At 39.9% G+C, this 27,855-nt stretch overlaps 1 protein-coding gene across 2 annotated transcripts; it reads right to left on the reverse strand.

Moving 5' to 3' along the window:
* Positions 1 to 27,592, reverse strand: LOC141497084 (uncharacterized). Of its 2 annotated transcripts, none has more exons than XM_074199671.1 (5): positions 27,426 to 27,592; positions 26,678 to 26,736; positions 15,907 to 16,033; positions 15,506 to 15,598; positions 1 to 6,490 (listed from the first exon to the last, which is right to left on the reverse strand). In XM_074199671.1, the coding sequence occupies exons 2-5, from the start codon at positions 26,711 to 26,713 to the stop codon at positions 3,813 to 3,815; spliced, it is 2,934 nt and encodes a 977-aa protein (XP_074055772.1). In that variant the 5' UTR covers positions 26,714 to 26,736; positions 27,426 to 27,592; the 3' UTR covers positions 1 to 3,812. The 2 variants fall into 2 exon arrangements, with proteins under 2 accessions (XP_074055772.1, XP_074055771.1); XM_074199670.1 differs by lacking the exon at positions 27,426 to 27,592 and adding an exon at positions 27,256 to 27,357.
* Positions 27,593 to 27,855: the final 263 nt, after the last annotated feature.

The following is a 27,855-nucleotide window of genomic DNA, read 5'->3' on the forward strand; positions in this document are numbered from 1 at the left end:
AGTCAATTAATGAACACTTGCAGCAATGACATTGGACATGGCATTGATCATTCTAGTGTTGCCTATACTATTAGTGCCCATTACCCAAATTCCTCATACCATCCACTTTGCTGTGGACTTAATATTGATGCTGCTCTTGTTCATCAATTGTTTTATATCAACATACTCTGAGGTTCCCTGGGCATCACACCCACTGTAAAATTATACATTTTAGAAGATTGTAGTTCTATTAAGTGCCTCCTTCAATGTTACTTTTGTTGGCCTTCTTTGTGAGCTCAGAATTGTTTAAGATTTTAGTGGTAGGGGCAGCTAGGTGGCGCAGTGGATAGAGCAGTGGCCCTGGAGTCAGGAGTACCTGAGTTCAAATCCGGCATCAGACACTTAATAATGACCTAGCTGTGTGGCCTTGGGCAAGCCACTTAGCCCCATTTGCCTTCCAAAAACCTAAAATAAATATTTTAGTGGTGAAAGACAATCTAGAAAACTTTGAGGACTTTGCTATTGAGGAGTGGGACACAGTAGAAGCAAACAACTGTTTTGTGTAGGGTGAGCTGGTTTCTCTTTAGGGGAAGAAAAGGCTATTCTGGGGACTATCAATGATTTGGAGTTCTTGGGTATGTGAGTCTAATAAGATTTATCTTACTAGGTGTATAAGTCTTTTTTTTTAAGGTTTTTTTGCAAGGCAAATGGGGTTAAGTGGCTTGCCCAAGGCCACACAGATAGATAATTATTGTGTCTGAGGCCGGATTTGAACCCTGGTACTCCTGACTCAAGGGCCGATGCTTTATCCACTGCGTCACCTAGCCACCCCTGGGTGTGTAAGTCTTAATTTTATTCCCACTCGGCAAGGGAATCTATCAGATGTAGCCTGACCATTGCCATGATTAAAGCAGAGAGATAAGAGGTAATGCTTTATATCTCAAGTTATATACTTGTTTTGAATGCATTATCCAGTCCATGAGCCTCTCATTGCATTTCATCCTGAAATCAGATCATTAAGACTGTCACAGAAAAGCCCTGCAGGGCACAAATAATAACAATGGGAGGAAACTTCAAAGAGGCAACTTTACTTTGATGGGAAGAAAAAAACTTTCCTAAAAAGTAGATCTGTTGAAAAATGGAATGGGCTAATGTTAATAGAATGTCTTCAAGCAAAAGTTGGTTGGCCTCTTGGGGATGTGGTAGAGATTGATGTTCAAGTATGAATTGCTCAGGAAGTTGTTCAAGGACCCTTTTCAAATTTTAAGGTTATGATTCTTAGCTAGAACCATATTCACATGATTTTTGGCTTATATTGAAGTCAGTGTCATGCTGGCTCTCCCTATGGGATATCAAGTCTTGAAACCATCCTGCAACAGAACAGCAGAAGGCATCTTCCAGAGTCTGGTTCCCTACAGCCCTAATCATTGAGGTACTAACCATGATCTCTGCTTGTTTGGTCAATTTAGGATCATCTCTTGAAGCTTAATCTCCCAACTTATCCTACAAACCCAGTCCACTAACTTCTTATCTTTTTTGCCAGATGCCTGGCCCAAATTAAAATTTTTCCTTTTACCCCCTTTTGCCATCCTTCAGTCAGGATATAGCTCTAGCCTGCTGCAAGAAGAGTGGTTTTTGTTTTCATGTCTACTATGAAGCTCAGATCTCTAGAGGTCAGGATCTACATCTGGGCTTTCTCCACTTTAATGCTGAGGACTGGGTCTTGTTCACAGGGACAGTTTGTTCAAACTTGTCCTCAATGATGTCAAAGGTGTTGAGCTTTTCGATTTGCCATACTTAACTGGAGTATGATATTGTTTGCTTGATACTGTTGTCCTAGAATTGAGATGACTAGTCATCTCTATTTTGTACTTAAAGGCCAGGGAAAATCTACGTTAGCATTAGCTGAAATATCTTAGGAGCTAGAGATGTGAGGATCAGTTACTTTGGCCATGTTTGTGAATTCTAGGGATCTCACTGAGTGGTATAATCATGTCTGATTTTTTGTGATCCTATTTGGGGTTTTCTTGGCAAGGACATGGGAGTGGTTTGCAATTTCCTACTACAGTTCATTTTAATGATGTGAAGACCAAGGCAAACAGGGTTAAGTGGCTTGTTCAGGGTCACACAACTACCAAGTGAGGCCAAATTTGAACTTGAAAAATGAATCTTCCTAATTCCAGGCCTGACACTCTATCCAATGGACCACCTGGACACCCCTCCATTTGAATGTACTGGAATACTATTATGCTTTATGAAATAACAAAAAGAATGGTTTCAGGAAAATCTTGGAAGACTTGTATGAACACAGACATGTCAGGACCGTAATTTAAATACTAATGACCTTATAACTTAAGTACTTTAATCAATGCTATGACCAGTCAAAATTTCAGAAAATCAATAATGAAACATGCTACCCATCTCTTAAAAGGTAGGTAATAAACACAAGATGCAGAATAGACATACATTTATGATTGGGGCCACTTGGGGATTTGCTTTGTCTGATTGCATATCGATTCCAAGGGTTTTATCGTGTTCCCCATTTTCAATTGAAGAGGGTTTGGAAGGGGAGAGAAAAGTGCCTGTTAATTGGGGGGGGGGGGACCTGAGTTAAAATAAAAGTTGATAATCTTGCTTTAAATGCACGAGACTCTGATCTACTGGTTCAGAGGCACCTGTAGTAGTGACATTGAATTCAGCACAATTTGGACCCAAGTATTTGCAAAGTGGGAGACACGCAGTAGATGCTAATTATGGGACCAGCTCTTTTGACAACCTTTAACTCACCTAAAAAGAGGACAGAGGGGCAGCTAGGTGGCGCAGTGGGGGCGGCCAGGTGGCACAGTGGATAAAGCACCAGCCCTGGAGTCAGGAGTACCTGGGTTCAAATCTGGGCTCAGACACTTAATAATTACCTAGCTGTGTGGCCTTGGGCAAGCCACTTAACCCCATTTGCCTTGCAAAAAAACCCTTAAAAAAAAGAGGACAGAGCAAAGTGTGAATCCTACAGTGTCTTTCTCTTGTGACAATGAGAATTTATATTCCTCATACAGTATGAGGAGTTTAGCATGAGTAAAGTGTAGGCTAGAGGAAATTATCTCCAAGAACTCAGTTTTCTATAACTACTAAGATAGGGATGGGCAAACTTTCTTTTATGTTTCCCCACAGCTCTTTTAGGAAATTAGATCTATGGCCTGAGGGTAAAGAGGATTGCTGACAACATGAAATCTAAGGGGACAGAAGTTCTTAGTCTGCCCCATAAGATTTCCCTAGGAACAGCATACCCAATAAAAGACCTAGAAAAGTAGAATCTCCTTAGATAGTGGTAAACCTCAATTAATAAACCTTAAATTTTTTTTTTTACTGAAGATTACAATATATTTGGGGAAAAGCTCCTTTTAGCCTAAAGCTGCAGTGAAGAATATGCTAGAAAGTAATTAGGGAAGAACCCACACTTGCTATGTGTCCATTAGGTGGAAATTGGATTAAAAAAACTTTTTAAGAAAACTATGTTAATCTCAATTACTGGAGTTTGGGGAGGAAGGAGGCTAGGAATTTCAAGAGGAAAAAGGCTTGGAATAGTTATGGGAAGTGTAGATAGGGATCTACTTTCAGATGTGGTTTCCCTTCAGTTCATATTCTTTAATTTTCAGTAAGGTGGTATACATCCTTGGAGCAGTTACATTTATGGCTTCTTAGTATTTATTACTTGGCATTTCCTAAATCCTGCACTGTGGCTAAGTCATTCTGTATTTACTACATAGACAAATATTCTTTACTTAGTATTAAATGATGCATTTGTTCTGGGGAACACTCTTTCCTCAATAACTTTCCTAAATATTCTCTCTAGTATGAATTCTCTGATGATGAGTAAGTTGTGCCCTCAGGCGGAAGGCCATCTCACATTCATTACATTCATAAGGCTTCTCACCAGTATGAATTCTCTTATGCCGAGTAAGGTGCGTGCTCAAGCGAAAGGCCCTCCCACATTCATTACATTCATAACGTTTCTCTCCAGTATGAATTCTATGATGCCGATTTCGTTCTGTCCTTTGACTAAATGCCTTTCCACATACATTACATTCATATGGTTTCTCCCCAGTGTGGATTATATGATGTTGAGTAAGCTGTGTTCTCAAGCGGAAGGCCTTTCCACATTCATTACATTCAAAGGGTTTCTCACCACTATGAATTGACAGATGTTCAGTAAGATGTGTCTTCTGGCGGAAGGCCTTCCCACATTCATTACACTCAAACCGTTTTTCACCAGTGTGAACTGTTTGATGTTCATTAAGTCTTGTCTTTAAGCGAAAGGCCTTCCCACATTCATTACATTCATAAGGTTTCTTTCCACTATGAATTCTATGATGTCGAGTAAGCTGTGTACTCAGACGGAAAGCTTTTCCACATTCACTACATTCATAAGGTTTTTCTCCAGTGTGAATTCTATGATGTCGAATAAGATCTGCCCTCTGACTAAAGGCACTCTCACATTCATTACATTCATACTGTTTTCTCCCAGTATGAACTACCTGATGTTGAGCAAGTCCTGTGCTCTGACGAAAGGTCTTTCCACATTCATTACATTCATAAGGTTTTTCACCAGTATGAATTCTATAATGTTGAGTAAGAACTGCTCTCTGGACAAAGGTTTTACCACATTCATTACACTTAAAATGTTTTTCTCCAGTATGAATTTTCAAATGTTGAGTAAGGTATGCACTTTTACGGAAGGTCTTCCCACATTCATTACATTCATAAGGCTTTTCTTCACTATGAATTGTCTGATGTTGAATAAGCTGTGAATTCAGGTGGAAGGCCTTTCCACATTCATTACACCCATAAGATTTTTTTCCAGTATGAATTTTATGATGTTGACTAAGCTCTATTCTTAGGCGGAAGGTCTTCCCACATTCATTACATTCATAAGGTTTATGTCCAGTATGAATAGTCTGATGTTGAGTTAGTTGTGAGTTCTGGCGGAAAGCCTTCCCACATTCAGTGCATTCATAAGGTTTTTCTCCAGAATGAATTTTATAATGTTGAATAAGTTGTGATCTCAGGCGAAAGGCTTTTTTACACTCATTACACTCATAATGCTTCTCTCCAGTATGGATTGTCTGGTGTTGACTAAGTCCTGTGCTCTGGCGGAAAGCCTTACCACATTCATTACATTCATAAGGTTTCTCTCCACTATGGATTGTCTGATGGTGAATAAGCTGTGAACTGAGGCGGAAGAGTTTTCCACATTCACTACACCTGTAAGGTTTCTTTCCGGTATGAATATTATGATGTTGAGTAAGTTCTATTCTTAGGCGGAAGTTCTTCCCACATTCATTACATTCATAAGGTTTCTCTCCAGTATGAATTGTCAGATGTTGAATAAGCTGTGAAGTCTGGCGAAAAGTCTTCCCACATTCATTGCATTCATAAGGTTTTTCTCCAGTATGAATTCTATAATGTTGAATAAGCTGTGTTCTTAGGCGGAAGGCCTTCTCACACTCATCACACTTATAACATTTCTCTCCTGTATGAATTGTCTGGTGTTGAGTAAGTCCTATACTCTGGCGGAAAGCTTTTCCACACCAATTACATTCATAAGGCTTCTCCTCACTGTGCATGGTCTGATGCTGAATAAGTTGTGAACTGAGGCGGAAGACCTTTCCACATTCATTACATTTATAAAGTTTCTTTCCAGTATGAATTTTATTATGCTGACTAAGTTCTATTCTCAGGCGGAAGGCCTTTCCACATTGATCACATTCATAAGGTTTTTCTCCAGTATGAATTGACCGATGTTGAATAAGCTGCGAGTTCTGGCAGAAAGTCTTCCCACATTCATTGCATTCATAAGGTTTCTCACCAGTATGAATTCTATAATGCTGAGTAAGTCGTGATCTCAGGCGAAAGGCTTTTTGACACTTATTACATTCATAATATTTTTCTCCTGTATGAATTGTTTGGTGTTGAGTAAGTCCAATGCTCTGCCTGAAAGTCTTCCCACAAATATCACATTCATAAGGTTTCTCTCCAGTATGAATTCGATGATGTTGAATAAGACTGACCCTTTGGTTGAAGATTTTATCACACTCATTACATTGATATCGCTTCTTTCTATTTTGGAGCTTAAGGTTTTCAGTAAGGTATGAATTATACTTAAAGCATTTACTATATTCATTATACTTAGAAAATATCTTCTCTGAATATGTTTTCTTATACTTCCTTAGTTCTTTAGATTGTTTCATGCCCTTTCTTTGGGTCTCAAGTTTATAAAGATTTGTTTTTAGAGATGATATTTGTGCCAAAAAAATGCACCCTCGAGTGAGACTTTTATAATATTTATTATACTTGTGACTTCTACTAGGTTTCTTTTCAGTGGCACCATAGTCCCAGGATTTTTTTAATGTGTCAAAACAGAGATTCTTTCTTGCGCCACTTTCCTGGGATAAATCTTTTTCTGAAATGCCCAGCTTTAGAAGTGACTGCTTTGTTTCTGGAGTAGCCTCCCAATCTGAAATGAGATAAAAAAAAAAAAAACAAGGTAAGTATCTTCTTTGTTACTCCTGATATACAAATACATTGCTTTTATTTTTCTTAATATCCCTTATTAAATAAAAATCCTCAGAAGCAGCTGTGTTTTTCAAGTTGTCAATGATTTCAGTTCTGGGTCTTTCTACTTATTTGCTTTTCCACTTTTGAATGAGTAATAAATATTTTGATTGCTACTTTACTATATAATTTTGAGATTTTGCAATATTAGATCACCTGTAGTCATTATTTCCATTGATATTCTTAAAATATGAATTGTATCACCTTGGTAATTTAAATGATCAAACCTAAAGATTAATTTAAAGGAATTATCATTTGTAGCATTGCTGATACATATCCTATTCATATATAAAACAAATATATTTTGTCATTTTGGTCTTATGAGCTTTTTTACGTCATTTACATACTCTAGATGTTGCTATTTGCAGATAACAATATCAAGTCTGAAGATACTGCAGAGCCATTTAAAAGAGATGATTTGTCATCTTTCAAGAGAATTTGGCTTATCTATCCATACAATTAAAAAACCAAAAAGATGAAGAATTCTTTTGACCAGACTGACAACCTTGTGATTTTGGGAAAACTTGCTACAGCAAACACTTTCAAGGAGTTGGGCTGTAATCTATTAGATCTCAAAACCAATCTGGCAGAAACTAGACCAACATACCATAACAAGCTCTAGAATGAAAAAAGTCATAAACAAATAAAGGAACTATGCAGAGGAAACAGCAAATAAAGGTGAATGAGAATGACAGAAGGTAAAATTGGAAATTTTGATTAAACAAAACTAAAAGGCTTCCCTGTAAACAAAACTAATGTGGATAAAATCTGAAGGGAAGTAGTTAACTGGAGAAAAATCTCTGCAGTAAATTTCTTTGATAAAGATCTAAAACACATAAAGAAGTAATTCAAATTTATAAGAGAAAGATATTCTGTAATAGATAATGATTAAAACACAGGAACAGGGGCGGCTAGGTGGCTCAGTGGATAAAGCACCAGGCCCTGGAGTCAGGAGTACCTAGGTTCAAATTCGGTCTCAGACACATAATAATTACCTAGCTGTGTGGTCTTGGGCAAGCCACTGAATCCCATTTGCCTTGAAAAAAATCTAAAAAAAACCCCACAGGAACAGGTAGTTGTTCAAAAAAGTCCAAGCTATCCAGAACCCTATGAAAAATGTTTCATTATCATAACTGTTTGGAAAAAATATCAATTTAAACAACTTTGAGGCTACATTTTACACTCATCAAACAGGAGTTTACAAAAATGTAAAATGTCAGCTGGAAGAGAAAAGGTACATTAATGCACTGGAAGCAGAGCTGTGAAACCATATGCCATGTCTGAAACACAATTTAATCCAGTAATTGTATTATTTAGTTTATATCACAAAGAGACCAAGGAAAGAGAAAGGTCCCATATGTACAAAAAATATTATCAACAATTTAATGTATAAATGAACAGAAAAATGTCAATCTTATATTCCTTAAGAAATGAAGAGGCAAAACTAGGCATAGACCAATGTCTCACACCTGATTAGGGTTGAAATGGATACAGGATTTAGATATAAAGTGTGATACCAAAAATCAATTAGAACAAGGAATAGTTTATCTGTCATAACTATGGAGAGGGGAGGAGTTTATGACAAGACAAGAGATAGAGAACATTATAAATTGCAAAATGAACCAATGCAACTTAGAAGCAATGAAGCAATGCAGAAAATTGGTATATATATACATATATATAATACATATATGTATATATTGAGAACTGAGTAGAATGAAAAAATGCTCTATATCATTATTGATAAGAGAAATGCAAATTGAAACAACCCTGAGGTATGACCTCATACCTATCAAATTGGCTAAAAAAGGAAATAACAAAGAAAAATGATTGTTGGCAAGGATGTGGGAAAACTGGGACACAACTGCACTATTGGCAAAGTTGTGAACTGATTCAACCATTTTGGAGAGTAATTCAGAACTGTTCCCAAAGGGTAATAAAACTTTCATCCAGTAATACCACCACCACTAGGTTGACATCCTAGAGATCATGGTTGGTTCTTGTCCTTCATTACTGAAGACCAAAATAACATTATGATGTTTGAGGCAAATTACTATGTATCTGACTGGTTGATCAGATGAATACAGGCACAAAATGCTCTGCAACAGTTTGGGCACAAATAGTCCAAGGGAGGGAGGGCATTTTGAACTTATGAATGTCACGTTTCCTTTGAGCTGCTTCAATTTGGTTCTCCTCAAAGAATGCAGCCCCCTCACGTGAGGGCATACCATGCTGGGTGATCCTGTGCCAGTGTTTCCCATGCTGCGCAATCAGTTCTAAAGTTCTTTAATGTGACCTTCCAGGTGTCACAATATCCCTTCTTCCTTTTTTTAAAAAAAATTTATTTATTTTGAATTTTACAATTTTCCCCCTAATCTCACTTTCCTCCCCATCCCCCACAGAAAGCAATCTGTTAGTCTTTACAGTGTTTCCATGATATACATTGATCTAAGTTGAATGTGATGAGAGAGAAATCATATCCTTAAGGAAAAAAAAATAAAGTATAAGAAAGCAAAATTATACAATAACATAATTTTTTAAAAATTAAACTCCACAATTCTTTCTCTAGATACAGAATCATTTATTCTGACCCTCTTGTGAGCACATGCCCTGTGTGAGTTCCACATAAAATAGTTTTTTTTGGCAAGCATATGTCTGAGATTCCAACGATGTGTCCAGTCCATCATAGTTGCATAGGTTGGAATGTTAGGCAGTTTAGCCTGAGAAAGAACTTCAGTGTCTGGTATCTTCTCCTGCCAGGTAACCTTCAGAATATTCCTAAGACAATTTAAATGGAAGCAATTCAGTTTCCCAACATGGTGCTGGTAGACTATCCAGGATTCACAAGCATATAGCAATGAGATCAGCAATGACTGTAGATCTTCAGTTTGGTTGTCAGTCTAATACCTCCTCTCTCCCATACTTTCTTTCAGAATCTCCCAAATACTGAGTGAGCTCAGGCAATGCTAGTGTCAATCTCATTGTCAATGTGTACCTCCTTGGAAAGGACACTACAAGGTAAGTGAACTTGTCCAAAGTACTCAAAACATCTCTATTTGCTGTAATTGATGGTTCCATATATGGTGCTGACTGATGGAGCACCTGTGTTTTCTTGGTGTTGTTAGACCAAAATGAACACAAGCACCAGAGAATTGAATCACACTTTGTTGCATCTCTGCTTCAGAGGCTGCATTGAGTGCACATCATCTGCAAAAGGAAGGTCATGCACCAACACTCCCTGTCTTGGCTTGTAGCCTTTTCAAGTTGAAGAATTTACTATCCATGCGATAGCTGACCTTGAGGTCATGTTCATCCTCATTGAAGGTGTTTGATAACATGGCTAAAAACATCATGCTAAAAAGTATGGGAGCAGGGACACAGCCTTCTTTTACTCCCTTTATGCCTGGGAAATCTCGAGAGCATCATCCACTATCCAGAACTTGAGCATGCATGCCATAATGAAATTGATGTACAAAAATGATGAACTTCTCCAGGCAACCAAATTTTGACATAATTTTCCATAAACCTTCACAACTGACAAAAGACCTCAGTCAGCTCTACAAATGTTGTATACAGACCTCTGTTCTGTTCCTGGCATTTTTCCTGGAATTGTTGGGCAAAAAACACCATATTGACTGTTCCTCTGGTGTGGTGAAGCCATATAAATTTCCAGATGAAGGATCGACCTATTGAGAAGGACTCTGGCAAGGATCTTACCAACAATGACTAAAAGAGAAATACTTCTGTGATTGCCACAGGACAATCTATTCCTTTTATCCTCATAGAGATGGACTATTGAGGCATTCTTGAATTCTTGGTGGATAACCACTTCATGCCATATAAAGATCATAAAAAAGGGGAGAAGACACACAAGTACAAAACTATTCATAGCAGCTCTTTTTGTAGTAGCAAAGAAGTGGAAATGGAGAGGATGCCCATCAATTGGGGAATGGCTTAACAAACTGTGGTATATGTATGTGATGGAGTACTATTGGTCTATAAGAAATCATGAGGGACTTGACTTAAGAAAAGCCTGGAAAGACTTGCATGTACTAAAGCCGAATGAAGTAAGCAGTACATTGATAGCAACATTGTGAGATGATCAGCTATGATGGACTCATCTCCTCTCAGTAGTTCAGTGATCAAGGACAATCCTAAAACACCTGTAATGGAAAATGTTATCTATATCCAGAGGAAAAAACATGGAGTCTAAATGGAGAACAAAGCATATTATGTTCACTTTTTAAAATTTATGTTTTCTCTTAAGATTTTCTTTTCCCTTAGTTCTAATACTTCTTTCACAATATGACTAATATGGAAATATGTTAAACACAATTGAACACATATAACCTATATCAGATTGCTTGTTGCATGGGGAGGAGGGAGAATGAAGGAAAAATGTGGAACTGAAAAATCTGCAAAAGAATGAATGCTGAAAACTGTCTTTGCATGGAATTGAAAAAAATTTAAAAAAAAAGAAATGAAGAAATGAGAAACCTCAGAAAACCTAAGAACTGACAGCAAAAATTAAAACAGCTATGTAATGCCTGATAAATGGAGGACTGGAGGTACATAGTGGTACATGTGTTTTTAGACATGACCTAAAGTTTGAATACATTTATCTCAGCTATTTTTATTTTCTACAAGGTTTATTTTCTTTTAATTACAGTGGAATTTGGCAGGAAAGGGAACTAGAAACAATGATTTTAAAATAAAGTTAAGAAAACAAGGCAATTTTATTTTGTTAATATAATGAAATGCATAGAAAAAAAGAAAGGGAAGCATAGACAAGGACAACTTTGAAACCTAAATTTATTACATTACTTTGAAATGAAATTCAACTTGCATGAAGCATAGTAAAGGTCTATGATTTCATATACAATCCTCTTTCTTTAATTCTTCCTTGTATATGGAAATACTCATGGCTGTTGCAGTTTTGAAAATTCAAAAGATCAAAAAAAAATTGCATTTTCCATTTAAGAAGGGTACTGAGGGTAGCCACCTCTTCATTTCCTGCTCAGTTGTGTTTACTCCTTTGGACTTTTATTATGCTTTCTGGTACCTCAGGGTACTTCTAGATTACACCAACCCTGACACTCACATCTCAGCACCCCTTGCCCTTGGGTCCATTTCTCTTCCTCACTGGACTAAGGGTAAAGGGTGGACAGCAGAAAGCTCCTCCAGGAACCTCCATTATAGAAGGGTGTCCAGAGGAACTATCTTTTAATTTCCTACCTGGCTGGCTGCATTCTTTTGAACTTCCTCCCATTCCTCATTTTTCTGTTTCTGTTTAATGTGTTGTCTTTGGAATTAGACTGTGATCTCCTTAAGAGCAAGAGTTGTCTTTTGTCTTACTTTGTATTTCCAGTATTTAGCACAGGGACTTGTACATAGTTGGTACTTAATAGATGCTTTATGACTTTTAAATCAGAACAGTAAACAAATATTTGAATTGCCTTAATAATTTATTCTTCAAAAATTCGAGGTACTTCAAGGGGAATTGTACCTCTAATAAATAGCTTTCATCAGGGGCAGCTAGGTGGCACAGTGGATAGAGCACCGGCCCTGGAGTCAGGAGTACCTGAGTTCAAATCTGGCCTCAGACACTTAATAATTACTAGCTGTGTGGCCTTGGGCAAGCCACTTAACCCCTATTGCCTTGAAAAAACTAACGAAAAACCAAAAAAAAACAAACCTAAAAAAACCTAAATAGCTCTCATCAACAAGGGAGAATTGATTGTTAAGGTTATCAATAATTGGAACATTGGGAAGAAGAGAATATTCCATCTTACAATTTGTAAAAGAGAACAATTTAGAATATTCTTGGCTACTATAATGTACTTAGACTTAGACTTTGGGAAAACAGATTTCAGAGGTTTGGTAGGATAAATAGGGTTAAAATTCTGACAAAAGATAGAAAATCAGAGAAGATAAAGAATCGCTCTTCATATCAGATGGAAAAAAAGGTCAAACTGGTTAACTATTCTGCCTCTGCTTTGTCTGCCAAAGAGAATGAACTTTGGGCTAGAAAGGACAGAATAAGAATAATTAATAGGAAATTGATACCCAAGAGGCAGAAGGATAGTCTAGTAGAGCCCCTAGTTGCCACCCCTGAAGAATTCAAGTTGCCTAGACCAGACAATTCACTCCTCAGGTACTAAGATACCTGGAAGATTCCTTTCTGAGCCATAAACAATGGCTTCTGAAGTATCATGTTGAATAAGTGGTAATTTTTAAAATACTGTTATCCATTGGTTAATGGTTGTACTTCATGCTCTAAAAGGGCCAAATGATATCACTCCATTGGGGTCAAAGTACAGTGTGTCTACTATGGTTGAGCAGATCAATATATGTTTGAAAAGATTTAACACAGGTTGGGCACATTTGGAGTGGAGATGTCTCTGAAATTGCACACCTGCTTCTTTTGAGCTCCTGTAATTTGTTGGTTTTGTTGTTGTTGTTTTTAGGTTTTTGCAAGGCAAACCGGGTTAAGTGGCTTGCCCAAGGCCACACAGCTAGGTAATTATTAAGTGTCTGAGACCGGATTTGAACCCAGGTACTCCTGACTCCAGGGTTGGTGCTTTATCCACTGTACCACCTAGCCACCCCTGCAATTTGGTTTTGCTCAAGAATACAATACCTTCTTTAACGTGGGCAATCCTGGGTTATTGTCTTCCATGTCTCACAACTGAGACCAAAATTCTTCAGACAGACATTGAGAATATCCTTATATCACTTCTGAGCTTCATGAAAGTGATTGCTTTGTGTGAGTTTCATGTAAAATAGTCTTTTAGGCAAATATATGTGTGACTTTCAGAAAACATGGCCAGTCCATTGGGGCTGCGGTGTCTGCAATAGTATACTGCTTGGCAGTACACCTTGAGAAAGGGCAAGAAAAGAATCTGTTGATATTACATATTCTGGTAGTTAGCTTGCCTTGGGGCTGCCACTTTTGTTGAATTTGAATTTTTAGCCTGGGAAGGATAAATCTGATCAGTCCAGCACTCTACATTCCATACTATCTTTGTTATTCTCATATCCTGTGTGTCTCTTCTCTTCAACACAACATTGTCTATTAAATGGCAATGTTTGCTATGAGAGCTTTATTGCATTTAGGTAAACAGAAGACAGTGTTGGTGATGAGGCCATGAGACACACAAATATTCAGGAGTAAGTTGCTGTTTTCAACCCCATTCCTCCTAAGGATTCCCCACAATATCTGACAGTCTGTGCCTTCTCTGGCATTAAAGTTGCCCAGAACAAGAAGCCTTTCCCTTTGTGGCACATAGTTGATAAGGATCTTCAGGTCTTCATAAGTTTTCTTTGACTTCATCAGGATACATCATGGTGGGAATTTACACACTAATGATGGTGGCATGGTGCTTTTCTGTAGGTGGCAGTCACAAGAGTCTGTTATTCCTTTTGGGAGGCATACAAGTTTGTTGCCTATATTAGTTTTGATTTCAAAACTCATACCAGTTGCATGGCATATCCCAAGTAGGGCAGTTAGGTGGCACAGTAGATGGAGCACTGATCTCAGGCACTTGACTGGGCAAGTCACTTCACCCTGATTGGCTCACATTCAGGGCCATTTCCTAGTCATCTTGATTCCTATCTAGCCACTGGACTCAGAGAGCTCCAGAGGAGAAAGTGAGGTTGGTGACTTAGCAAAGAACCCCCCCCCACACACACACACACATACACACATTCAAATCCAATTCATGTGCTTGTCATGGCATCACCTTCCTGATGTTATGGTCTTCTTTGAAAATGAAGACAATTATTGTGTCCCTACCCTGTGGCCACTCCATTAAAAACAAGAATCCAGCAGTGACTTCAGTAAACTGGCCTTCAATTGTCAGCCTGATTTCACTCAGGGCTGCTATTTGGATATATACCTCATAATAAGAGGTGTTCATCTTTCAGGTCTACAGGATTTTGTTGTCGGCAGGCATGAGTACATTCCACGTACTGACAGCAAGTGGAATCATCTGTGCAAAAGTTTTTGTTTCTCAGTGATCTGGTTTGCCAGGCTCCCTGTCTGATACTAAGAATTTGTTATTTGTGTGCATGTTTTATTGCTGGGCCCCTTGGTAAAGAAGAGGCTAGAAGTGGAAAACCAGAATTTGGGGGGCCTTAAGTTGTCATCAAACAATATAATGAAGGGACCAGAAGTCTTTAATGAGAAGAAAAAATTGGGGCAGGGGAAAATACGATGTTGCGGAGTGTGTGAAAGGTTGATACTCTAAAGAGAGAGTAACTAAACATGTTCTGTTTAGCCCTGGGGGCAGAACAAGGAGCACTGGAGATATATATATATATATATATATATATATATATATATATATATATATATACATACACACACACACACACACACACACACACACACACACACACACACAGGAATAGAAAGAGGCAAATTGAGGCTTGATATTACAAGAAACTTCTCAACAATTACAACCATCTCAGTGAGGTCAGCTGTGATGAGAGGTTCTAGGATAAGCTTAGCTAACTATCAAGAGGATGGTCACCATTAGGCTGACCACTTGGTTATGATAGTTGGTCATAGCAGCCCATAGACAAAGAAAATATTTAATGGATCTCCTTCCTCTTCGACCCCATTCCACTTGTTCAGAGAAAACAGGAGAACATCAGGAGAAGGGGCAGAAAGGAGAAAAAAGTCCTATTCTGTGTTGAGGCAATCTCCTCTCTGAGCCTGGACGAACATCATGAGAGGAAAGATGTCAGAAGAGTGAGTCTTGATGTCAAGATGAATCTCCAGGAGGGAGCAAATGCCATCTCAGGTCTTTTCCCAAGGTCTGGGCAGTCAATAGGAGAGACATCCATGTTCAAAGTTTTACTTGTGCTTTTCTAGACTGACCAAGTGAACTGTTGTTTCCAATGACCCACTCACCTGGACAACTATTTCTCTGGATTCCTCCTGGTGTCCAGGGCACTTCCCTTCGCTCCAACTGGGAGATCACATCTGGTTTGGAAACTTCAAGTCCTATTCAATGGTAAAGGGAATTACTAGGGAAAGAGCCATTTGAGAATTTAATCCTACTTTTTTCCCCCTTTAGGGGAAAATCAGGCATGTTTGTTAAGGCCCAGACAGTACTACAACTGATCACATTTCACAATTAATCCGGTCTCTTGAGAAAGTATAAATGATCTCTGGTTTCTGTATTTCAAACAATACTTGTCCATCATTAAAGATAACCTTCAACATTTACTAAGAAAGATTCCATTGTCCCCATACACACCCCCACCATCCCAACAGGCAGAATGTGAGTCACTGCAGGAAGTTATTTTTACCCAAGTGGACCAGATTTCCATAGTTTTCGAGCATCACATCTCTGTACAACTCCTTCTGAGCAGAGTTTAGGTGCTGCCATTCTGTCCGGGTGAATTCCACAGCAATATCCTTGAATGTCACTGATTCCTGAAACAGAAAATACATTTGAACTTAATCATGGACTAGCCCTCAGAATTGGATGAAAGGAGCAGAAAAGTAAGAAAAGAAAAGTAGAAAAGTAAGCTAGAACTGGAGAGTGTGGTTCTGAAGTATATATTCAGATTCTAGTGTTGGATGTCAATTATATGAGTAACTACTCAGTGGCCAAAATGTTCTAGATTTTGAATTCTACAACTAATATATCTGAAATGTTTCTTACATATCAAATACTGTGTTAAGTGCTGGGAAGGAGGTGGGAAGGGCGATACAAGGTTAGTTAGCACCAGGATTTTATATTCAAATGGGGAAGACAACAGTTGCTCTTTTTGCTCAGTAGAAGGTTTAATCCAGAGCATTTCAGTTATATGGGATGTATAAAGATTTATTATCCTCATTTTATAATTGACAAAGTTCATTCTAGAAAAGATTAGATAGGAACAATATGGGTCACAATATGACTGTTAGCATAAAGAAAAAAATAGCCTCTGAATGGAACCAATACTCTAACAGGGGAAAGAATATGCACCTTATATGAATGAATGTAAAATATATACAAAGTAAACAAAAAATAAATGTGGGAAGATCCTGAAAAGCATCCTGTCTAGAGTGAGCCCTGAGTTTAGCTCTGAAAGAAGCTGGACTTTCTAAGAGATGGAGGTGCAGAAAGTGAATTCACCCAGTTAAAAGATAGCAGAACCAAACCTGGAAGTCCAGTCTTGCCTTTTTACATAAATCATGTTATCTATTGCTTGGTAGTTCAAATTTAAGCAAATGAACCATCTCACCAAGGCAGCTGAAATGACTCAGAGGCTTAAACCTCTCCCATTTTGCTCCAGAGCATCATGGATGCACAGGTAATAAGTAGTGGAGGGAACAAAAATGAGATGGCTCCTGAACCTAAGTATAGAACTTTTCTCTAGAGAACAACTTAGTTAAGTTTGCTTAGGTTTCCCATTCCCAAACTAGCTCAATTTAACCCTGGTTGTGGTTTTCATTTAGGTCTTACCTTGATTTCCCAACTATCCATTTTACAAATTAGCTTTTAAGATTAAGTTCCAAGTTAATGGCAGCTCTCCTTCCTACATTTTTCCATCATCTTAATCTTCAATATTCTTAAACTAGCCCAAGAAGCAGAAAAGGGAAAAAAGATTGTTAAAAGTTCAATATGTATCTTCATTCTCTGAACAATGTTTCTGTTACTCAGTTATTTGGGAAATTAATATGCGGAACTATAAGATTAAAAAAATCCATCAGATATTCTTTTTCTGATTTTTAGATCAGAAGAAAATGGGTAATATATTTTTGTCAATTGGATGTTGCAGAATTTTACTATCCAGCCAAAATTCTAACCTTCTAGTACCTCATACTTTGATAAATGGGACGTTTTGCAAAGAGTGGAGTGATTATGATTAAATCTAACCCCAAAGACTCATCTAAAACAATGACAAAAGCATCGAATTATAACAGAAACAAACCAGAGTAAAAGTAATTACATTTAAAAGTGAGAAACAAGCAGAAAACTTAAAGAAGTAAATGATTAAAAACTTGACCTGATATCTGTAGAGAAATTTTCAGAAAAAAAGTAAAAGTGGGGTAATAACAACTATAGCTCTGGAAGAGATAATGATGATAGGACAAGAATCTTCCCTGGAAGATTTCCCTGGAGATAGAATCACATTGTCAAGTGTCTTCCATGCTTGAAAAGGAGCAAAATGACATTTCTATATCTGAATCTATATAGTTAGTTCTTGTCCTTTGTTATAGAAGACCAAAATTACATCACTGTGTTTGAGACAAATGTATCCAACTGTGGCTGATCAGACCAATAGGAGCTCAGAATGCTCTGCCACAGGTTGGGCACAAATAGTCCATGTGAACTCATGGACTTATGGATGCCACATTTCCTTTGAGCTACTTCAATGCTGCTTTCCTCATAGAGTACAGCTCCCTCACTGAGGAGGGCATGCCATGCTGTATAGTTCTGTGCCAGTGTCCCCCATGCTGTACAATCAATTCTATAGTTCTTCAAGGAGACTTTCAGGGTACCTCAGTATCGCTTCTTCTGACCCTCCCTTGTGAGCGCTTGCCCTGTGGGAGTTCTCCATAAAATAGTTTTTTTTGGTAAGCATATATCTGGCATTCTAACAACTTGTCCAGTCCATCACAGTTGCCCTCTCGATAATAATGTGGGAAGGCTAGGCAGGTTAGTTCAAGAAAAGACCTCAGTGTCTGGTATCTTCTCCTGCCAAGTGATCTTCAGAATCTTCCTAAGATAATTTTTTTTTTAGGTTTTTGCAAGGCAAATGGGGTTAAGTGGCTTGCTCAAGGCCACACAGCTAGGTAATTAAGTGTCTCAGACCGGATTTGAACCCAGGTACTCCTGACTCCAAGGCCAGTGCTTTATCCACTGCGCCACCTAGCCACCCCTCCTAAGATAATTTAAATGGAAGTAATTCAATTTCCTAATATGGTGCTGGTAGACTGTCCAGGTTTCACAGGCATATAACCATGAGGTCAGCACAATGGCTCTGTAGACCTTCAGTTTGGTAGTCAGTCTAATACCTCTTCTCTCCCACACTTTCTTTTGGAGCCCCCCAAATATTAAGCAAGCTCTGGCAATGCAAGTGTCAATCTCACTGTCAATGTGTACCTCCCTAGAAAGGACATTGTCAAGGTAAGTGAACTTTTCCACAGTTATCAAAACTTCTCCATTTGCTATAATAGATGGTTCCATCAGTTGATGGGTGGTATGGTGCTGGCTGATGGAGCACCTGTTTGGGTCATTATACAGTATGTCTGGCTGTGGCTGATCATACACACACACATATTAATGTGAGCTCAGAAGGCTCTACCACAATGAACACAAATATTCCATGGGACCTTTTGGGAGGAAGATTGTGGGGAAGCAGATACCAGACTATGCCTACATAAAGCTTCATATTCATTAATTATTTGGATGATAAGAATAAAACCTTGGCTGAAAAACACTTTGGCTACAAAATTACTGTAGATAACATAACAAACATCCCTAAGAGTACACAGAGTAATGTGGAAGGATACAAAAGATGGACATTGGAAAAGACTAGATCAAATACTAACCTGGGGTCAAGTGTATACTTTTATTTTGTCCACAGATGGAGAAATAGTCTGGATGTCGAAAAGAAATATCAGACCATGCAGACCAGATGAATCAAGTAATACTGAAAATGAACAACTTACATTTAAGAAATCAAAAAAGAAACCAGATGAGAAAAAAAGGACAGACCATGCAAAAGGAAAGCCAATTTGGAAACTGCAAAAGGAATTAAATATTGGACTTTGGAACAAAACTCTCCATGGGTAACAACTATACTATGGAGAGAAAAATATGACTGAAGTTATATTGATAGGGGAAGCTGAAAATTTATTTGGGATATAATGAAGTTACTATCAGAAATATCAAAGAAGAGATGCTGAGAAGTTAGGTTTCATTTTTCTGACAAATAGTATCACAGCCCATATAAAAGAATTTATGATCATTACTGAGAAAAAGAGGGAAATAATATTAATACATTAATTGTTACAATTGCATTATTTGAGCATGTGTATGTAAAGAAGTGATGAATAAGGAAACATAGAAGCAAAATTTACTCAAGATTTGTCAGAAAATGTTCCTAGAACATTTAAAGCTCAGAAGGAGACTATGAAAATCTTTATCATTTGATTAATGCATTACAAACTTCTGTAATAAACAATTTGTGTCAGGGAAGAATTATATACATTTGAGCAACAAATTGTATGATTAGTTGTATTTTCCACCTGTAATTGGTACATGGTTACATGGTATTATCTGTTTTCAGTTTTGTTGTAAATATATTGACCATTTGTTGTTTGTCTTTCATTCTAAAACTATCTTTTGGTATTGAAGGTTTGTATACATTGGCTAAAGACATCCAAATAGCCTCCCAATGAGATCTGATTCCTGAAAAGACAGCAGATAAGATAATTAAATGGTTTCATCATCCCACCCTTTTTAGGCACTGGACCCAGAGTATTATACAATTATGTCTTATATTGATTCTCTTGATGTTTCTACTTTGCTGTTTCCCAAGTTTTTTCAAAGTATTCCTTTTCTGTAACCAAAGCCACTATATATGCTATCAATAGAGTTCAGGATCATGTCACCCAAGTTGAGCATCACGTTGGCCAATTGTGAGTTTGTTGTGTAAACAGAAAAGAGCGAAGTGTAGAGGCTGCTCAAGCAAGTTTGGGGTCAAGAGGCCAATTTTGGCTAAAATAACCTGAGCTCTGATGACTCTTGAGCTGAAAGCTTCCACGGAACTCTGGTTTGATAACACAACTGTGTCATTCTTGGCCTCACTATTCGATAAGCCCTGTTTCCAAACTTCTTGACCTGGGTCACATCCTGCTGGGTTAATTTCTATCCATAACAAAGTTACACCATTGTTTTTATTCTGTATGCTAATTTTGTGGTTTTCTTCTATAAGAATTGTTTAATGTTTTTAATAAAAAGGTTCTGTCACTTGTCCTGCTGGTATTCCCCACTCAGGTGTATATGTGTTTTCTTTTCTCTCCTGAGCTGAATGGATCCCCAGTTGGTCTGGGATTGCAACAGAAGATGTCTAAAAGTGTACATCTCATGTTTCTTTTGAGCTACTGCCATTCTGCTCTGTTCATGGAGTTCAAAGAGTCTTCTTTGATGTGGGCATACCATGGTGGGGCAACTAGGTGGTACAGTGACTACAATGCTTGACTTGAAGGCAAGAAGACTCTTCTTCCTGTGTTCAAATCTGGCCTCAGACACTTACTAGCTGCCTGATCCTAGGCAAGACACTTAACCTTTATGCCTCAGTTTCCTCATCTGTAAAATGGGCTAGAGAAGGAAATGGTATCTCTTCCAAGAAAACCCCAAATGGGGTCATGAAAAATCAACATAGCTGAAAGTACTGAACAAACTAATTCCACTTCACTAATGTGCTACTGTCTCCCATGCCTCACAGACAGAGAGACCTTGTGAGTTCCTCGTATCACTTCTGACCACAATATGAGTGTGTGAGTTCTCCATAGGCTTTTAAGAAAATGTATGTTTGACATCCAAACAATGTGGCCAGTCCATAAGAACTGCACTTTCTGTAGCAGAGTTTGAATGCTTGGCAGGTAACTCAAGAAAAAAACCTTAGCATAAGGAACCTTATCTTGCCAATCTCCAGAGCCACCCTTAGACAATTGTTTCAAAAAGAAGATATTCAATTTTCTGATTACAGTGATTTTTCCAAGTCACACAGGAATACAACAAAGAGGTCAGCACAACAGCTCTGTAGACCTTCAGTTTTCTAAGTGGTCTAATCCCTCTTCTCTCACACTTCCTTCACAATCTTCCAAATTTGTGAGGTAATTTTGGCAATGAGTGCATCAACCTCACCATCCATGTGGACATCTCTGGAAAGTACAGTGGATGACTTTGTTGTCCTTGATTTTTGACTAAGTGCTCCCCAGTGCCCGCCTCTGCAGCCCAGGAAATCTTCTCATGTTTAGGATAGACTGCCCCCTAATCACTGACAATTTGGTTTAACCATCTGCCAAGATCATCTTACTGGTCTATGGCTACTGTGAATACTACAGCTTCTTGGAGTTACAGAAGAGAACTGGGTGGCTAGTGGACAAACAGGCCTCCCACCAGAGGTGCTAGTCCTCTCTGAGCTTCTCATACACCCCAATACAGTCACGTAAGAAGCACTTCTAAGTTTGGAAGAACGATTTCTGATGGAAGATTTAAAGGAAACAAAGAGGACAGCTGAGACTATAACCAATGAATCTGACCCTAAATCTCTTGTTGGCAAGTTCATTGTCTTCCCAGGCCTGTTAACTTGGGAAGGGGAGAGCAGGGACTTTGGGGAACTGGGTAGATGAACTGTCAACATAATCCACATGATTTCTATCAAAGTTAGAATGGTCTTTCAAAACATACAGTTCACACTTTTGCTAAAATATTAGAAGCAATGAAATAAAATTACTTTCCCTTAAAATAATTAAAAACATTACTGTCTCCAAAAGGTATCACTAAGGATAACAGAAACACCAAAAATTATCCCAATAATGTTGAGTCAAAAGCAGGCATGTCCACTGTGTATACTTTTATTTGAAAGAGCACTAGACATCTATAGCATTCCAACCAGAAAATAAGCATAGGCCAGGAAGAAATAAAATGACATCTGTAAATTAAAGAGTAGTTTTTGTTGTTTTCAGTTGTTTCAGTCCTGCCCAACTCTTTGTGACTTCATTTGGGATTTTCAGGGCAAAGATACTGGAGTGGTTTGACATTTCCTTCTCTAGATTATTTTACAGATGAGGATACTGAGGCAAACAGTTAAGTGACTTGCTTAGAGACACAAGCTATTAAGCATCTGAGGCCAGATTTGAACTCAGGAAGATGTCTTACTGACTCCAGGACTGGCTCTCTAGTCACTGTGCCAATTAGCTGCCCAAAGAATAGTTTACTAGAGAATAAAATAAAATTTCGAAGGAAATAACTTTAGCAATAAAAGATTAAGCTATTGTCCAACATTAGATTTAAATGCAGGTCCTCCTGATCTTAGGTCCACATTTTATTCACTGCCACCAGATATATAAAATAGAAGCAGGATACACAAACTAAATCTACAAAAATCATCAGTATTTCTACATAACCATAAAAAAAGGCAGGAGGAAATAAGAGATTTCAATCAAAATAATGACAAAATGCATAAAATATTAGAGAGGCAATATACCAAAAAATACACAAGACTCATTTACAAAACACTCCTAAAGAACCAAATGAAAATGAAACAACTAATAAGGTTACATTAATATAATGAAAATGACACCACTACCCAAGTCATTTATGTATTTAGTGCTTATCAAGTTATTACTTTGGTAGAGTAAGACAAAATAATAAAATTTGGGAAGTAAAAAGGATGACTTATAAATCAGTTAATATTGATTTCTTTGATTTATTTTATTTTAGCTTAATTATAGGACTGTTTTCCTTTAAAAGACCTACCTCTATCAGCTAAATGAGCATTAATATTCCTTAAGCCAAGTTACAGATAAATTTAATGAATAGATAGATGACAAGATTTGATAGCAGATAAGTTAGGATGGGAAATATAATTTTGTAGGAATAAAATACTTATAAGATTAAGTTAGATACTATAGGAGCCTTTACCAAAGCTTAAGTTCCCTTTACTGATGTCTGGAAGGTGAGGAGGTTGATTTCTGGCTTACTAATTAAAGTTCCTCTTATAATGAGTTCTTTTCAGCCTTAGACACTTGATCCTTATAGCTGTGTGATCTTGGGCAAGTCACATAACCTTGACTGTTTCACTTCCATGGTTATCTTCTTTAGTTTTGATTCATATCTGGGCAATGAACCCAGATGGTTCTGGAGGAGCAAGTAAGGCAGGTGACTTAGCCCAGTCTCCCCCCACACACCAAATCATATTCATGTGTATGTCACGGCATCACTTCCCTGATGTCATGGGCTTCTTTGAGAATGAAGGACAAACATCATCTTTTCAGTGAATTACAGAGATTTCCAATAGATAAGCCTAAGGCGACCACCAAAAAGATACCTCCTAAATGAATGAAAGACATGGGTTCTAATCCAATAAACTATTAAATGTGGCAGTTACCCCCCCTCCAATAGCCTTCCCCAGCAGCAAAATACTGAAAATCTATCTACCTAGATCCCTGTTCTTGACACAGATTAACCCATCAAAAGTCCCCCATTTCCATGGAAGTTTCCTGTTCTTGCTTCAGAATAGCTTTCTATGGGGGGGAGGGTGGAAAGTCCCCAAGTACCTCAAGCAATCAGCTTCATTTCTGAATTTCTTCATTTGTTTATAGGAATTATAAATGCCTGGGTGTTTAATCCCTGAGGGATTATTGACTTTATTTGGTTGACAACTGGTAACCTCGCTAATTAAATTATTATACTTGAAAGTTTTGTGCCTCAGACTTTTCCTTTTCAATTAGAAATCAACAAGACGACAAAAGAACATTGTATTGTGTCCTTCACTCTTCAGTCTTTACAACCTGTATTCCTCTGTCCTCATCCAACTGTTCTTTCCACTGACCTATAACCTCTTAATTGCAAAAGACAATGATTTTTTTCTAATTCTCATCTTCCCTGGTCTCTGTGCAGCCTTTGAGAATGTTGCCCAATCTTTCTGAGTTTTCAGGACATTACAGTCTCTTATTCTTCCTCCAAACCTGCCTGACTATTCTTATCTCATCCACATCTGAGGGTGTGTTCAGAGCTCTAACTGAACCTCCTCAGGGTCCCATTACTTTATCATCTTGTGCTGATGCTTCCTAGATCTGTAGACCTAGCCCTAGTCTCTCTCCTAAGTCACAGTCTACATCATGAACTGGCTCCTGAGCATTTCAAAATGTGACTTGGCGTATCTAGGGTAGGACTTATTCTTTTTTTTTTTGGCAAGGCAGTGGGGTTAAGTGACTTATCCAAGGTCACACAGCTAGGTAATTATTAAGTGTCTGAGGCTGGATTTGAACTCAGGTCTTCTTGACTCCAGGATTGGTGTTCTATCCACCTAGCTACCCTGGCTTATTATTCTTTATACATTTTTTCAAAGTCACTCCTCTTATAAGCTTCTCTATTTCTCCTGAAGATACTCCCACTTTAACAATCACCACCAACTTACTTTCCCTCATCCCAAATAGACAATCAGTTACCAAATGTTCTGTTTTCTATTTCTACTATTATATCTATACTCTTTACTTCATCCACACACTGTCCTACGTCAGTCCCTCATTATGTCATATAGGGACTACCATAAGAGCCTCCAAATTGGTTTCCCTTCTTCAAGTCTTTCTCTAGTCCAATCTTCCCACCATGAGGCTGCTGCAGTGATTTTCCTGAATTACTTCAAGGATTAAATGCACATTTCTCTCCTATTCCACAACAGCCCCACTGACTTCAAACCCAGCTCAATCCATGAGCTCAGACCACTCCACTTTCCTTTAACCATGACCCCTCCCCATTCCTACTGGAGCATGCCAGAGAATTTGGTAAGCATGGAAGACAAAAATCTAAACGGTTCTTACCTTACAGGAGCTTACATTCCAACAGAGAAGGCAACATATAAACATAAATTCAAACAAATCAGATAAAGTGAAACTTTGGATCAGAATGGGCAGCAATCTGTGGGGATATGGGAAGAAGGAAGACCTCCTCTAGCAGGTAACATTTCATCTAAGGACTGAAGGAAGCCAGGAATTTCAAGAATAAGAGGAAGAGAATGAGAATATTCTGAGGATGAAGGTCAGTGAGTGCAAAGTCAAAGAGACTGGAAGTGGAGCACTGTGTATGAGTGACAGCTCCATCAGGCCAGTATGGTTGCATTGCAGATTGGAAGACAGGACTAATGGTAATAAGACAGGTGGGATAGGAAGGGGTCTGAGTGGGAAAAGCTTTAAGAGATAGAAGAGCTGAAACATGCTTTGTAAAGAGAGAGTTCTGAAGTGCCATACATGATCCATCCATTTTTAGAAAGCTGCTTTAGTGCAGATAGGTGGTGCAGTGGATGGAGCACTGGTATTGGAGTCAGGAGAACTGGAGTTTGAATCCAGCCTCAGACAATTGACACATGCTAGCTGTGTGACCTTGAGTCAGTCACTTCACCCTGTCTCACATTTCGGGCCATCTCCAGTCATTCTGATTCCTATTTGGCCACTGGACTAGATGACTCTGGAGGAGAAAGTGAGGCTGGTGCTTTAGGATAGCATCCCCTCATTCAAATCCAAATGATGTGGTTGTCACATGATATAACCTCCCTGATGTCATGGTCTTCTTTAACCATGAAGGACACAATATTATTATGTCAACTGAGGTCTTTAAGCAAAACATAACTGAGGTGAAAAAAAAGAGCTAATTAAGATCCTAATTATATGGGTGATCTTTAAATCTGTCAGACTTGACAAACCCAAAAAGAAGTTCAAGGAGGGGAGATAGTTTAAAATATTGGGAAAAACCATTTCATGGACTGAAGGAGGCTTCTGAAAGTGGCTCTGCCAGCATTCAAACTTCTCAGGCTGTCATGGTGCTCAGACATAAGCTACACCCTTGTTAGGAAATAAAGGATTCAAACAATGCGGAAAGAGAAATCTTCAATCTCAACTTTTAGACACCAAAATGCAATAAAAATTATAACTAGCGAAAAAATATGAATAAAAGAGGCACTCTAAGTAGAGGAGGCTAAAGATACAAGTCACAGAAACAATAAACCTCATATTGTTATTTGTCCTTCATTCTCAAAGAAGACCATGACATCCAGACAAGGACGTGAACTGAATTTGAGGGAGGGGAGGCTGTGCTAGGTCACCAGTGGCACTTGTCCCATCTGGGTCCGGGGGGCAGCCAGGAAGCAGGACGGCTGGAGACGCCCTGGAGACCAGATCATCTGGGGTAAGTGACTTGTTCAGGGTCTTACTGCTAGGAAGCGTCCGAGGCTAAGGGCTTGCTGAAGCCAGGGCCTGTGCTCTACCCACTGCTGCCCTAAAAAAATTAAAAAATGAAAATAAGCAGATAACGTGTGAAGCGCTGAGATGGCACCAAGGGCGCACCGCACTCACCCGGTGGGTCCCGGCGGGCAGGGGCACGGGTGCCATGCTCTCCCGGATCAGAGGCGGAGCTGCGGGGAAGAAGGAACGTGAGAAGGGCCAGGGGCCCCGACCTGCAGGTCCAAGGCCAAGGGTGCTGCCGCAGGAGGGGCGCGGACCCGCGGGGCCGTGAGAGGAGGCCCGACACGGGGGGCTGCGGGGGGGGCCTGGGGAGGCCCGACGGGGGGGGGGGCTACGGGGGGGGGCCTGGGGAGGCCCGGCGGGGGGGGCTACGGGGGGGGGGCCGTGAGAGGAGGCCCGACGGGGGGGGGGGGCTACGGGGGGGGGGGCCTGGGGAGGCCCGGCGGGGGGGGCTACGGGGGGGGCCGTGAGAGGAGGCCCGACAAGGGGGGGGCTGCGGGGGGGGGGCCTGGGGAGGCCCGACGGGGGGGGCTACGGGGGGGGGCCTGGGGAGGCCCGACTGGGGAGGGGGGGGGGGTCCTGGGGAGGCCCGACACGGGGGGCTGCGGGTCACGGAGCCCCTCGGCCATGTCGCCCCAGCATTTCTCCCTCCTGCCTGAACCCCGTCTCCCCTGCACCCCGATGCTCACACGCCCGGGGGAGGGGTGCCGGCCTCGCTCCCCACGTGACTGCTGGGGAACCCAAGAGTCCGGGCCAGGTACACAGTAGGTGCCGCATGCGTGCGGGGGGGGGGGGGCGCCTGCGGCCTGCGCATGCGCGGCTCCAGCTCCTCCCCCGCCCCTCTCCGCCCCCTCCTTACCCTTCCCGGGGCAGCGGGACTCAGGCCCCGGCGGCGAAGGAGGAGGAGGAGGAGGAGGAGGAGGAGGAGGAGGAAGACGCCCGACTCGGGGCGGCGGCGGCAACAATTCTGAACGCGCTGCCAGGCGAGAGGCAGAGCCCGCGGGGCCGCGGAAGTGGCGCGTGAAGAGACCGTCTCTAACCCCGCCTCTTCCGGCCGCGCCTCTCCCTCTCCACCAATCCCCTGAGCCTCTTCTCAGCGGAGCTCGCTTGCCTCCGTTTCCATAGCCACCGGGGCGGAGCCTCGCTGTGGGCGGGCCCCGGAGGCCGGAGAGGCCTCTGGGAAATGGAGTTTCCCGGGTGGGCTGGCGGCCGGGCCCGGAGCTGCCTGAGGGAGACCCGCCGGGAGGCTCGGTTCAGGCCGCGGACAGGCGGACTCGGGAGCCCCGAGG

Source organism: Macrotis lagotis, chromosome X (assembly GCF_037893015.1).
Source record: "Macrotis lagotis isolate mMagLag1 chromosome X, bilby.v1.9.chrom.fasta, whole genome shotgun sequence".
Classification (NCBI taxonomy): domain Eukaryota; kingdom Metazoa; phylum Chordata; class Mammalia; order Peramelemorphia; family Peramelidae; genus Macrotis; species Macrotis lagotis.